At 49.2% G+C, this 12900-nt stretch overlaps 1 protein-coding gene across 2 annotated transcripts in view; it reads right to left on the reverse strand.

Moving 5' to 3' along the window:
- ADAMTS16 (ADAM metallopeptidase with thrombospondin type 1 motif 16) overlaps window positions 1-12900 on the reverse strand; it is a 191185-nt gene that overhangs the window by 25819 nt on the left and 152466 nt on the right. For both annotated transcript variants that reach the window (XM_063619592.1, XM_055246185.2), the window contains 2 exons: window positions 11935-12159; window positions 574-721 (listed from right to left, as the gene is read on the reverse strand). In XM_063619592.1, coding sequence (XP_063475662.1) covers window positions 574-721; window positions 11935-12159 — 373 coding nt within the window. The remainder of the gene's footprint in view (window positions 1-573; window positions 722-11934; window positions 12160-12900) is intronic.

Raw genomic sequence — 12900 nt, forward strand, 5'->3', positions numbered from 1 at the left:
AAGACCCTTCTTGGAAGGTTCCTGCAAAACCGAAATTTTCTTCTTGTGCTGAACCCACTCACTCAACCACGCATCTACCCGTTGGAGCCTCTGTTGACTGAATTTCAATTCTCCAATTCTCTGGTTGAGACAAACCACTCGCCTTCCTCGAGCCACAATCTCTCTCAGAATAGCCTTAACGGGCGCCCGGCCATCTGTCTCTGCAACGCTGGGGGATTTTGTGTGTGCACAGGGATGGCATTTAGAGGGCAGCCAGTGAATAAGGGAGGCTTTTGTTTAACCTAGGGAGAAAAGCTGCTTTAGTTAAGATTGCTTTCTTTAAATACAGTGAACAGCATTGATATAGGAAAGAAGTCATGCTTATGTCGCGACCATCTATGTTGTCCTGGGGCGTCATGAGAGGCAGCAGGGTCTGCTCTATGGACCATTTCATTGTAAAACTGGAGAAGATGCAAAGAGAGAAAAGGTAGATCAGACGCAAGACCCTAACTCCAGGCCCTCCAAGGAACTGCTCCAGAAACCTCACATTCCAGCCCCATGCCCAGGTCATGCCGAGGGGCCCCATGCACTCACCTTTCTTCTCTGCAATGGGGCAGAAGTGAGTGTTGCAGGCCAGGGAGGCCGAAGGCTTCTGGTGCAGGAGGCAGCCTGAGGCCGGCCGGCCCCCGGCCAGGCACTGCACGGACCTCGTCTGAACGCCACCCCCACAGCTGGCTGTGCACTGTGAGAGCAACACACACATGTCACCATGGCCCCAGGCTCTCAGGCACCTGGTCCAACTTGGTGTGCCCACCTTTCTAAGAGGCCTGCTGCTGCAGGCCAGCAAGTGAAGAGCGACTTCAATGGGAAGAGAGCCTCGCAGAGGCAGGTGGAGTTATGGTTGGCCACGATGTGCACGAGCGAGCACCGTCCCTGCTCACCTTTTCCAGAAGCAAGCACCAGGCATGCACTGGGCCAGGCCTCTAGCAGAGCATTCCAAACCACCCAGCTGACATAGCTCCTGGAACCCTTTCTGTTGTTCAGATAGAAGACAGCCTTGAGCGGGGACAGGACTTGCTCAGGCTGGGATTTGAACCGCTAGAGTTGGATTCTACGGTCTCAACAGAGGGTTCCCGGGCTTGGGCTTTGTATGGGCTGAGTTCATTTTTTAAAAAAGTAAGTATACTGCCGGGTGCGGTGGCTCATGCCTGTAATCCCAGCACTTTGGGAGGCTGAGGCAGGTGGATCAACTGAGGTCCGGAGTTCGAGATTAGCCTGGGCAACATGGTGAAACCCTGTCTCTATTAAAAATACAAAAAAAATTAGCTGGGCGTGGTGGTGGGCACCTGTAATCCCAGCTACTTGAGAGGCTGAGGCATGAGAATCGCCTGAACCTGGGAGGCAGAGGTTGCAGTGAGCTGAGATCATGCCACAGCACTTCAGCCTGGGCAACAAGAGCAAAACTCCATCTCAAAAATAAATAAATAAATAAACAAACAAACAAACAGATTTAAAAAGCTGATATTCATGGATTGGCATATTATCTCCTCAAATTACAGGCAGCAAGGAAGAACAAACTTAGATCCCTCTGCCAATGAAGTTACCTACAAGTTATCCTTCTGACTGAAAAACACGAAAAGACTTAACATCTTGGTTTCTATTTACGGTATTTCACAGAACATGGTTGCTGATGTTACCACCTGGGGCCTGGTGCAAAGGTACTTACTTCCCTAACTCTTGTCCCCAGGGCCAGCCCTTGTCACTGCTGGTTGGGGTAAACCCTCATTTCCTCTTGCCTCTGCATTTGAAAGCACCGCCCCCTCCACCCAGACCATTTGAGGTGGTCTCTCTGTCTACAACTGTGAGTGGCTGGCCAAAATTAATCTCAGGTATGGATAGGAGAAGTGTCTGGAAGGCTAGAGTATTTTTGAGTGTGTCAATGACAGTTGCGTGGCCACAAGGAAACTGGTGCATATCTGGGGATACCAGCCTTGTTCTCTGAGCCTAGCGTGAAAGAAGTAGTGCCCTTCAGGGAATGCCCTTGCCAAGCCACCCTTTCTGGTGATCCGATGGGGAGAAGCTTGACAAGCCAATCTTTACAGTGGCACCATCACCCACATTCCCAGGCCCCCGATGCATAAGGGTGGGCACCGCCAGCTGCTGGGGCTTATTTTGCTAAGGTGTTGGCATCCTATTGAGGCTCCCCCAATACTCAGAGTATCAACAGCACAGGGAGAGAGAGGGAAGGAAGAGAATGAGCTCAGTTAGATTATCTTTCATGAGCTGGCATAATGCACACACCACAGAACACCAGCAGGACCCATCTGAGATCAACCACTGCAAATAAATCAGGGGTTAGGCAACTAAAGAGACAGAGACACTGGAATCTGTGATTGAGTCATTTGAAAAATAAAACTACCCACTGTCTAGACTAAATCATGTAAATCGTGCTCAAACGAGGCTAGGGTTGGAATATGTTGAAAATGTAAGCAATTAAAGGAGCACCTGCAAGAAGATTTGGGTCAGATAACATTTTGGAAGTCCTGGCGCATGTTGGGTGAACAAAACAACAAAACTGTTGCTTTAAAATGCAAGGATCACACTGTGAAAAACTGGGGACATGCATGACTCCCTTTGCTGCCCCAAACCTGCAAGAGAGTATGTCAGAGACTGTTCCAGCAAGTGAAGGCATCAGGCCTGGGGCTGGTTCTCCACAGCCCAAACCAGCCTGCAAGTGAACAACCAGGGACTGAACCTTTCTGGGACCTCCTGCAATCAGAGCTTTGCAAAGTGACTTCAATCGCTGGGGACGGGATTCAGTGATGGAGCAAGTCAAACATCTTTATCTGCCCATTGAGAGGAGAAAAGTTGGAGACACAAATGGCCCTGAAAGTCACAAGCTGGAACTGTTTGTTTTTTCCCCTTTGGATGAAGAATGGCTGAGCCCCTGAGCATGTGTCTGGAACGTATCCGGGAGGCTTACTCCCTTTGCTTCAAACCCAATTTTAGAAAAAGTTGTCAACAATATATGACTATGGAAAGTAGAAAAAAAATGTGGGGAGATTCACGTTTGATTTCAGAATTATCAGGGTCACAAGGATAGAGCCAGATGTTGCCCATCACTCATTGCATCTTTCTCAACATTCTGCAGAACCACATTTCTGCCTTTTTTCTCTGCTGTCTGCATTCCAGACACCCACTTAGCTCACACAGTGCACCGAGAACCTTAGGGCTGTGGTCACCCTGCTGAGACAGCAGGTCGCAGGAACTCTTTGGTCACATCTGCATCCATCAGTGTCCACAACATCTTTTGTTTCTTAGGTTAGATTTATTTTATGATAAGTGGCTCAGGCAGAATTCCATTCTTGCTTAAGATATGCCTCAATTAGAAATCAAGAAATCTCCACATGGGTTTGGTTGTTTTTTTTTTTGTATCATTTAAACAGTTCCAAAATAATTAATTTGTGGTTTGATTCATTTTTGTCACTGATTCACTTATTCAGCAGATTTTAATCACTGATACGGTTTGGCTGTGTCCCCACCCAAATCACATCTTGAACTGTAGTTCCCATAATCCCTAAGTGTCATAATCCCATAATCCCCACATGACCAGGAGGGCAGTAACCGAATCACAGGGACGATGACCCCCATGCTGTTCTTGTGATAGTGAGTGAGTGAATTCTCATGAGATCTGATGGTTTCGTAAGGGGCTTTTCCCCCTTTCCTCGGCACTTCTCCTTGCTGCCATCATGTGAAGAAGGACGTGTTTGCTTCCCATTCCACCACCATTGTAAGTTTCCTGAGGCCTTTCCAGTCCTGCGGAACTGTGAGTCAATTAAACCTCTTTCCTTTATAAATTGACCATCTCAGGTGTCTTCATTAGCAGCGTGAGAATAGGCTAATACAATCGCCCACCTCCCCAGTACTAGGCACTTGACATAAGTGATGAACACAATCGACTCGGCCCTGAGCCTTAGGACAGTTGCAGAACCTTGCTACTCACGATGAGGTTCTTGGCCCAGCCACAGGGGACTGGGGGGAAGCTTGTTATCAGGGCCAACTCTCAGCATCCCTGCTTCCAAGACGCATGGTGTCAGAATCTGCACCATTCCCAGATGATTCCTATGCACAGGAGGTGTAAGAAGCACCAGTCCAGAGAGTTTTACAATTCCCCGTGAGAAAAATTCATGGGGGAAAAAAGCTTCCACATTTCTCAAAATTTTCATTTCTTTATGTAAGATGAAAGAAAGATGTTCAGCTGCACATTTTGAAAATATTTTGAATGGATAAAGATGGTGATATACTAGGAGATGAAAAAGAAGAAACCTGAAAATGTTTATTCACTTTTCATTCCAGGAAGAAAAAAATCTAAGTTGTTCCTCAGTCTCCCAAATACTATGGCTTAAAACTCAGCACAGCCGTTTAGAATTCACCTCCAGGCGTTCCCTTGGCGACTTCCAAACAGACGGATCCTAAAAGTCACCTGGAGCCTTGACAATCGCACAGACTCCTGCATGGCAGAGCTCATCTCTCAAACAAAGGGAACAGAAAATAAACAAATACATGCTAATTCCTGGAGGCCACAGGCTTCACCCATTTATTTTCCTACTGTGAAGTCTCTCCTGAGAGGCCTGCTCTAAGTCCCTCTCTTTATTCACCTTCCTCCTGACGGCCTTGGTGTGCTCTCTCTCTCCCGGCTTAGAGCTTCTGCCCTGTAACTTTCCACTATTCCAGGACCAAATGTTCATGCTCATTTCAGGATGGGATGGCAGAGACCTCAACGGCCTTATTCACAGAAACGTCTGCTGTCCACATAACTGAGGTTGTGAATTTTTGTACAAATCCCACTGGTTACAGATATAAACTCCCTCAAACTCAGGAGGTGTGTATGGTGACCTTCTCTATCCAGCAGCAGGCTGGTTCTTGTTTTTCTGGGCACCACATAATTTTGGAAGATGATGAGAGCTGATTTAGTGTGGAATTATCAGAGGTGGGAGACTAGATCAGGGTTCAGGGGATAACCCTGGGATAGACTGTGCAGCGTTCACCCAGCCACATCGGTTGAGATCTCCATGCACTCTGTGCGTGTTTGTGTACACACGCAGGCACGTGTGCTCCTGTGTGCACTTGGTGCAGAATGCAGTCTTAATTGCCACGGTGGAAAATCAAATTCATTCTCTGTCACGGCTGCTGCCCCTCAGTACCCATGAGTTTCCAAATCAGTGTCTGCACCGTCCTGATCACAAATTGACCAAATTGTGGGGAGCTCCCAGAATGAGCCGGCCCCCACCCCCACACTGCCCAGCACTGAGGGCACACCCTGTCCCTGCATGTGGCGTCAGTGTCCAACAGGTGATCGCACGCCAGCCATTCCCAGACCACATTAGCGTGGGAACAACCTGACACTAAGCCCAAATGACTGCAGTGATTTAAATCAGTCCTGCGCTGCCCTGCACCATGAAATGTGAAGATAAGCAAAACATTTAAATCAATAGAAATCCTGCAGACCAAATAATAGGAACGGCGATCTTTAGACTGTCACAAGAATAAGCCTGTCTGGTGGCAAAGTTCAGCCAGGCCCGGGCCATTCATTAATGTCTGACAATTTCCCACTGTGTGAAGGCAGAGACTTGGGCACAAGCGCTACGGTAAACATAGCCCTTTCAGCCATTACCACCCCCAGGAAAAGTTACAATTTCAGAACGCAGCAGATGAATCATGGTGGATAAAGACTTCAGCCAGCTTATGGTAAAAATGACTTAAACAGAGTGAGTATCTCAGACCGGCAACAGCTATTAAAGATGCAGTTTAGGTTTTAGATGTATTTTAGGGTATACATTAAATAATGATAAAGCTTGTTTTCCACTTCCTAAATTTGCCTGAAGTCTCTGCAGTCAGCCGGAGGGTGGTGAACGTGGGCTTGGCAGCCAGAGGTTAGGGTTCAGTTTCAGGGTCCTCAGTTTGTCCCTGACCCACATTTCTCACAGACAGAGAAGGCAAAGTGTCTGCCTGAGAAATGCCTTGACTCAGCTGCCTAGCTCACTTGCTGCTTCATCTGACTCAAAAGACAGCAGACTCAGAAGAAAACAAAAGGAAGGGGGCTGCGTGCAGTGGCTCATGCCTGAAATCCCAGCACTTTGGGAGGCCAAGGTGGGCCAATCACCTGAGATCAGGAGTTCGAGACCAGCCTGGCCAACACGGCAAAACCCCGTCTCTACTAAAATTACAAAAATTAGCTGGGAGTGGTGGTGCACACCTGTAATCCCAGCTACCTGGGAGGCTGAGGCAGGAGAATCACATGAACCTGGAAGGGGGAGGTTGCAGTGAGCTGAGATTGCACCACTGCACTGCAGCCTGGGTGATAAGACAAAACTCTGTCTCAAAAAAAAAAAAAAAAAAAAAAAAAAAAGAGAGAAAATGACAGGTCTTCTGGGCAAAGTTTGTAGCTACTGATACTTTTTGTCCATTTAAAATAGGACATGCTTGCAAAGGATAGAGTTCAAATGCTCCCTGCTCCAATAATTTAATTTCAATGATTTATTTCTAATTGGAATACTTTTGGGGGAGGGGTTCATGTATTTCTAAATGAAAAAGCTGCATCTGGTTTGGAGGTAAACAGGAAGCAGAAGTGGAGGTGGCCCACAACCCGGTGAAGCACGCAGAGCTGGGGAGAGCTCTTTATGAGCTGCTTCTCCCCGGGTTCCCAGTCCCTGCAGAGCTCAGGGACTGGCACCAAAAATTCTGTGGAGAAATAAAGAAATACAGCTGCAGCCAGGCTCAGACACTACAGTTTTTAAAGAAGCGAACCGATGGCCGGGTGCAGTGGCTCACACCTGTAATCCCAGCACTTTGGGAGGCTGAGGCGAGTGGATTACAAGGTCAGGAGATCGAGAGCATCCTGTCCAACACGGTGAAACCCCATCTCTACTAAAAAATACAAAAATTAGCTGGGCGTGGTGGTGTGCACTTGTAGTCCCAGCTACTTGGGAGGCTGAGGCAGGAGAATTGCTTGAGCTGGGGAGACGGAAATTGCAGTGAGCCAAGATCACCCCACTGCATTCCAGCCTAGTGACAGAGCGAGGCTCCATCTCAAAAAAAAAAAAAAAAAAAAATAAGTGGACTGATACACAGCAACACCATCTCACACATGCACACCCAGAGCTCCAGTGAGCGGAGTGAAATGTGATGTCATTTGGAGGGGATTTTGAAATGGTTTTATTTTAGTAAAATTTTAGCTAATACTGAAAAAAGATTCCAGGGTGGATTAAATTGGTTCAGATAAATATTTGTTTGGTTCCTTTACGAAGATTTAGATAAAACAAAAAGAATGTGTTATTTATTTATTTATTATTATTATTTTTTTGCCTATGTCAAACTTGCCTGGTTCATTGCAGGTTCCCGTGCAGGGCTGGGTTTAAGTTGGCGGACGCTGATTTTGGGTCTCCGTGGGTGGTGGGTGTGAGTGAAGGCAGAGGCCTGCAGAGCTAGGGCTACTCCATTTCAGGGGGAGTCAGGAAGGCCGAGAGTGGAAGAGCCAGCAACTCCATCACTTCCCAATGTCCTGGCCACAGGGGCTGCAAGGCACAGGGCCCTGAGGTTTTGATTCTGTGTCTCTTGTTTGACACGGGAGAAGTCCAAGTGCCAGCAGAAGCCACGGGCATTCAGTGAGACCCAGCCCCTGCTGCTCACATACCCCTGGTCCTCGTGGCTCTGGGCTAGGACTCTGCAGCATATAAAGCGAAAGAAGACACTTGCCTTCAGGCAGCTGACCCTCTCTGGGGTCAGGAAGAGACACAATGAGACAAGGACACAGATAACACCCCTGTGAGTTCCCTGAGGCTGCCGTAATAATTGCTACAAACTAGGGGCTCGAAACAACAGAATTTATTCTTTCACAGTTTAGTTTGCCAGAAATCCAAAATCAAGGTATGAGCGGCAGAGGTGGTTCCTCCTGGAGGTTGAGGGGGGCCCGTCGTGCCTGGTGCAGAATCTGGTGGTGCCGGCAGTCCTCGGTGTTCTTTGTCATATGGGCACCACTCCGATGCCTGCCTCTGTCATCCATCACACAGCCAGTGCCACCTGACACTTGCTCTCCATGTGAGGGGTCCCTGTGTCTTCCTGTGGTCTTCTCACAAGGACAGCCAGTCTTTGGGTTTGTGCCTGCTCTAATCCAGGATGATGTCAGCCCAGGTAATTACATCTGCATCTATTTCCAATAAGTCTACATTCTGAGGTCCCGGGTGGACATGAATTTTGGAGACATTACTTAGCGCAGGACGCTGCCAATGAGACACAGTGTGGGGTCCCTCTCCAGAGGAGAGATGACCAGTGGCGGGCTGGAAGTGGCCACAGGAAAGGGAATTGGGGGCTAGGAAGGATGAGAGATGGGCTGTGCAGTGTGGGTGGGGTCCTACAAGCTGGAGGATGGTGGATATGAGAGGAGAGACACAGGCTTGAGGAGAGCTGGTCACCATCAGGGACCAATGGCTCCATCTCACCCAGCATTTGGGGGATGCTTGGTTGCTGAGCTCAGCCTCCCTTGTTTACACCTTGACCCCGGCTGCCCAACAGGCACCTGCACTGATTTCTGTTCCAGGACAGGCTGTGCAGGCAGGGAGCCCTCTGCCTGTGGAGTGGCCTATGGTGGGTTTTGCCCCACTGGCAGGTCAGTCTCAAGAATTCTTCAATCATTAAAAACCCAATCAAATTGGTTACTACGGGGCCTGGCCACCTGACCGGGATGTGAACTGTGCACGACTCTTTATGAGCTCGTCTGGCCACACTCTGTTTGCTTTCTCTGGCAGCGCCTCTCCCTCTTCTGATCACATGCACACACACACACAGACACACACACGAGGACATGGCCTGGATCTCCTAAACCCACAGATGCACTCTCCAGCCCACCCCAACCAGCAGTGTGCTTGGGTGTATCTGTTTCCACTTGCATCACGGGTCAGCAGCCAGGAAGCACATGGTTGGCCAATGAGGGTTACCTTTGGCTTTTAAAGATGACACTGTCACAAACAGGTCTCTCAACAGATGCATAGTATCCATGGACAATGAAAGAAAAACCCCAGACAAGTGTGTGCTTTGATGGTCTGTGCTGCAGGAGGAAACTTCTCTAAAGACGGAATATTAGTAGCTGCCGGGACCCACTCATTGAATTTGTCTTTCCTTTAAAATTCACCATTCAGCAAGCATTTCCTGAATACTTAGTATGGGTTAGGTGCATGGCTGGCATATATATGATATATCAAAGACAATGAGCCCTCCTTTTCTGTGAGTTGCACATCCCTGAAATCAACCAACCAAATCAACCAACTGCAGATCAAAAATATTTGGAAAAAAAGTTTCACAAAATTCCAAAAATTGCACCACTTAATACATTGACTCCATGAGAATGAAGTGATGTGCAGCATTGTACTAGATATTATTAATAATCCAGAGATGGCATGAGGCACCTGGAGGGTGTGTGTAGGCTGCATGCAAACACTGTGCCATCTTCTATCAGGAACTTGTGCATCCTCAGATTTTGGTATCCAATTCCCATAGATAGAGAGGGATGACTGTATATGTGGTTTATGCATGTGTGTGTGAGTGCGTATGTGTGTGAATATGCACACTTATAAATATATATACAGGTAAAACACGTAGCATAACAAAGCAATCTGGATAAACATCATTCTTGATGGTTTTCATGTGATCCAATCTGCTTTTTTTTTTTTTGAGACGGAGTCTCTCTCTGTGGCCCAGATTGGAGTGCAGTGGCGCCATCCAGGCTCACTGCAACCTCCGCCTCCTGGGTTCAAGCAATTCTCCTGTTTCAGCCTCCTGAGTAGCTGGGATTACAGGCATGCACCACCACACCCAGTTAATTTTTGTATTTTTTAGTAGAGACAGGGTTTCTCCATGTTGGGCAGGCTGGTCTCGAACTCCTGACTTCAAGTATCCACATGCCTTGGCTCCCAAAGTGCTGGGATTACAGGGATTCTATCTGCTTTTGAGCAGCCTTGATCCATGCTGGCCTTACTAGGCTTGGGGCCCACAATGGGATAGGAAGCGTGTCCGGGCAGCCGTCTGTTTTCTGTCCATACTTCCTTTTAGCGTAGGCCCTGGGGGAGACTGAATGTGTGAGGTGCTCCCTGGGAGGATGCTCCCTTCACCTTGGGATGGGCTTGTTATGCTGAGAGCTCACAGCAACACCTGGTACGGTGCAGGGGGACCCAGAACAGGTTGGCCTGAAGAGGTGGATGAGTGGGCAAACCGGGAAGAGGACTCTTGGGAGAGGCCAAGCAGGGACTTCTCTGTGGACAGTGGCAAGAGGTGGGCAGAGCGGGAAGGCTGTATGTACACTGTGGATAGGGTTGTTCCTGTGGCACCAGACACCACGCTGATTATTTGGGAAATGTCTTTGGAGACAGGCAAAGACCTGTGAATGTTTCTCTGAATGACAGAGCACAGGCCACAGCCCAGTGGCCTCTGGAATCAGATGCTGGAAGCCACGGAGGCCTAGCTGGACGCTGCAGGAAAGGCTTTGGTGACGGGTGTCGTGGTGGCACGATCAACATAGGACGTCACCTTGGGTGTGCCACCTGTTATGGTCACGCAACCCTGGCCGGGGGCGGAGGTGTTTTGATGAGGTGGGAAGCAGAAGCACACGCATGAGGTCATTGTCATTTGCTTTTTAGCAACCAGCATTCAGCCCCCGTGACAATAGGCTCCGACCGGGTCTTTGTTCTGCTGCCCTCGCCCAGGAAATGCAACCTCTGTCTGCCTCCCAGAAGTGGGGATATAGAGCAGAGGGCCCCGGGCAGGACCATGGCTAGGACCCAAGGACCCCAGTGCAGTGACTATTTTCCGAAGCCAAATGACACATGTGGACCCCATCGAGTAGGTGAGCTTGCACCTCTCACTAGCGCTGTAGGGGCTGATTCTGTGCCTCAGTTGCCCCATCTGTGAAATAGGGATGATAATGCTACCCCTTAGAGGGTTAATAGGAGAGAGAAAGGAATTGACTCAGAGCAGCGCCAGCACACAGGGCTCTCCACGGGGGCTAGCTGTTGTCCCTGCACTTATTCCTGTTCATTCCACTGTGGCACCCAGTTAGGGACCCTCATGGGGATGGGCAAGACAGTGACAGAGCGCACGTAGGGGCTGCTGCCACACACAGTCACTCCTATTCCCTTCCGCCTGCTTCCTTCCACCTCCATCTCTCCAAAACGACAGAATCAGAGCCAGGGCCTCTGCAGCAGGCAGAAGGCCTCTGTGTAAATTGGAAAGAGGCTCACTCTCCCAGCCAAGAGATGGGAAAAGGAGACCAGATAAAGCGCCACTCTGCTGGGCAGCCACAAGCCGGTGCACACGCTTGCGGTGTGCTGCAGAGAACCGAGTGTCAGCCTTCAGAACTCCTAAGGGGTCTGGGCCCACCCCGACCCAAAAGCAGAAACGCCAGCAGCATCGTGGGGGTGGAGGGAGGTGCAGGCACAGACAATGAGGGACACAGAAACAGAGACCCCGAGGTCTTTGTGGTGGGTGTGAGGCTGCTAGGGACCCGATCAGGAAACAGTGAGGGCTGAGGGTGGGCTGAAAAGAACTGTCAACTGACAACCACCTAGTTATTCCAGGGCTCACATTCCTTTCCTGTTCACACTCATCTCTGGGGAATTCAGCCCAGATTTTAACCAAAGCATTGCATTTCCTTATACTTAATTGGGTGACATTTAGAGGAAAACACATGTGCCCTAAAAGATTCAGCAACACTTGGAGACCATCCTCAGAAAGCCACACCCACACCCAGGAACCAGGCCACCCGCACATGCTCTGGAAAGAAAACCTCATGCAGTAGCTTGGCCAGCTTTGGGGAAACACCCTCGCAGAAGCATCCCCGGGAGCCAGCTGCCAACCCCAGGCCAAGCTGCGCTCGCCCACTCTCCAGGGACCGAGGGCCTTCCCTACCTGAGACCAGGGTGAGGCAAACCAGCTGCCCCTCGAGGGTCCTGCAGCAGCAAATGGGGGGTGCTTGGGGCATGGAAGCGGGGCGCAGGCACGTTCCAGCTCCAGGCTGGGCTTCGGCAAATGCGAGCACTTCTTTGAGGCCAGCTCTCGATACTTTCCAGAAACATACTTTTCAGCACATTTTAAGAATCTTTTCTGTGTTCCTCTTTCACATGTCACAGAGCACTAAAAATAAGAGAACAAAAGACGTCAGTTAAAAAAAAATCTCTTTTTTGCAAAATCTGTGGGTTAAAATATCAAAGATATCCGCTTGAACATTTATATAAATATGAACATTCAGTGAAAATTATTGGACCTTAGCCTTTTTAAGAGACATCATAGAATCTATCATTAAAAATAAGAGGACCTTGAGGTCAGAGTGGCACAGCATCATGGGGCATAAGTGGGGCAGGGCAGTCAGAAACCATGAAGGGAGTAATTCTAAGCTACCATTTCACTGGAAAATTAAAATGTTGGGCTGTCACTGATACCGGAACATACCGAAACTTAATACATAAGTACATTTGGTAACTACCACGGCTCCATGGATTAACCCACCCAACTGCAGTGATGTTGGCCCCTAAAGCTGGGGCAGGTAGAAGAAACTCAGGGCTCACCATCTTCCCTAGGCATGTGAGTGCTGCCTGTGAGGAAGGAAAGGAAGCATGCACAGAGAGCAAATCCCTTATCTCCCCGCTAAGGCAGGCTCTAAGCTTGAGCTGCTCCAGTTGCAGACACCCTGGTTTGTGCAGAGGTGCCCTGTGCAAACCAGCAGGCCAGGCGGGAGGCTGCAGCCCCCACTTGCGGGGAGAACACACAGGAGCAAGGCACACTGTCCCACCACAGACTGGGCACGGAGGGTCTCTGGGACAGAGGTCCCGGCCCCTGGCGTTGCTGTCTCCTGCTGGGGTAGAGCCGGCGATGCTG

This window comes from Symphalangus syndactylus, chromosome 16, assembly GCF_028878055.3.
Source record: "Symphalangus syndactylus isolate Jambi chromosome 16, NHGRI_mSymSyn1-v2.1_pri, whole genome shotgun sequence".
Lineage (NCBI taxonomy): Eukaryota > Metazoa > Chordata > Mammalia > Primates > Hylobatidae > Symphalangus > Symphalangus syndactylus.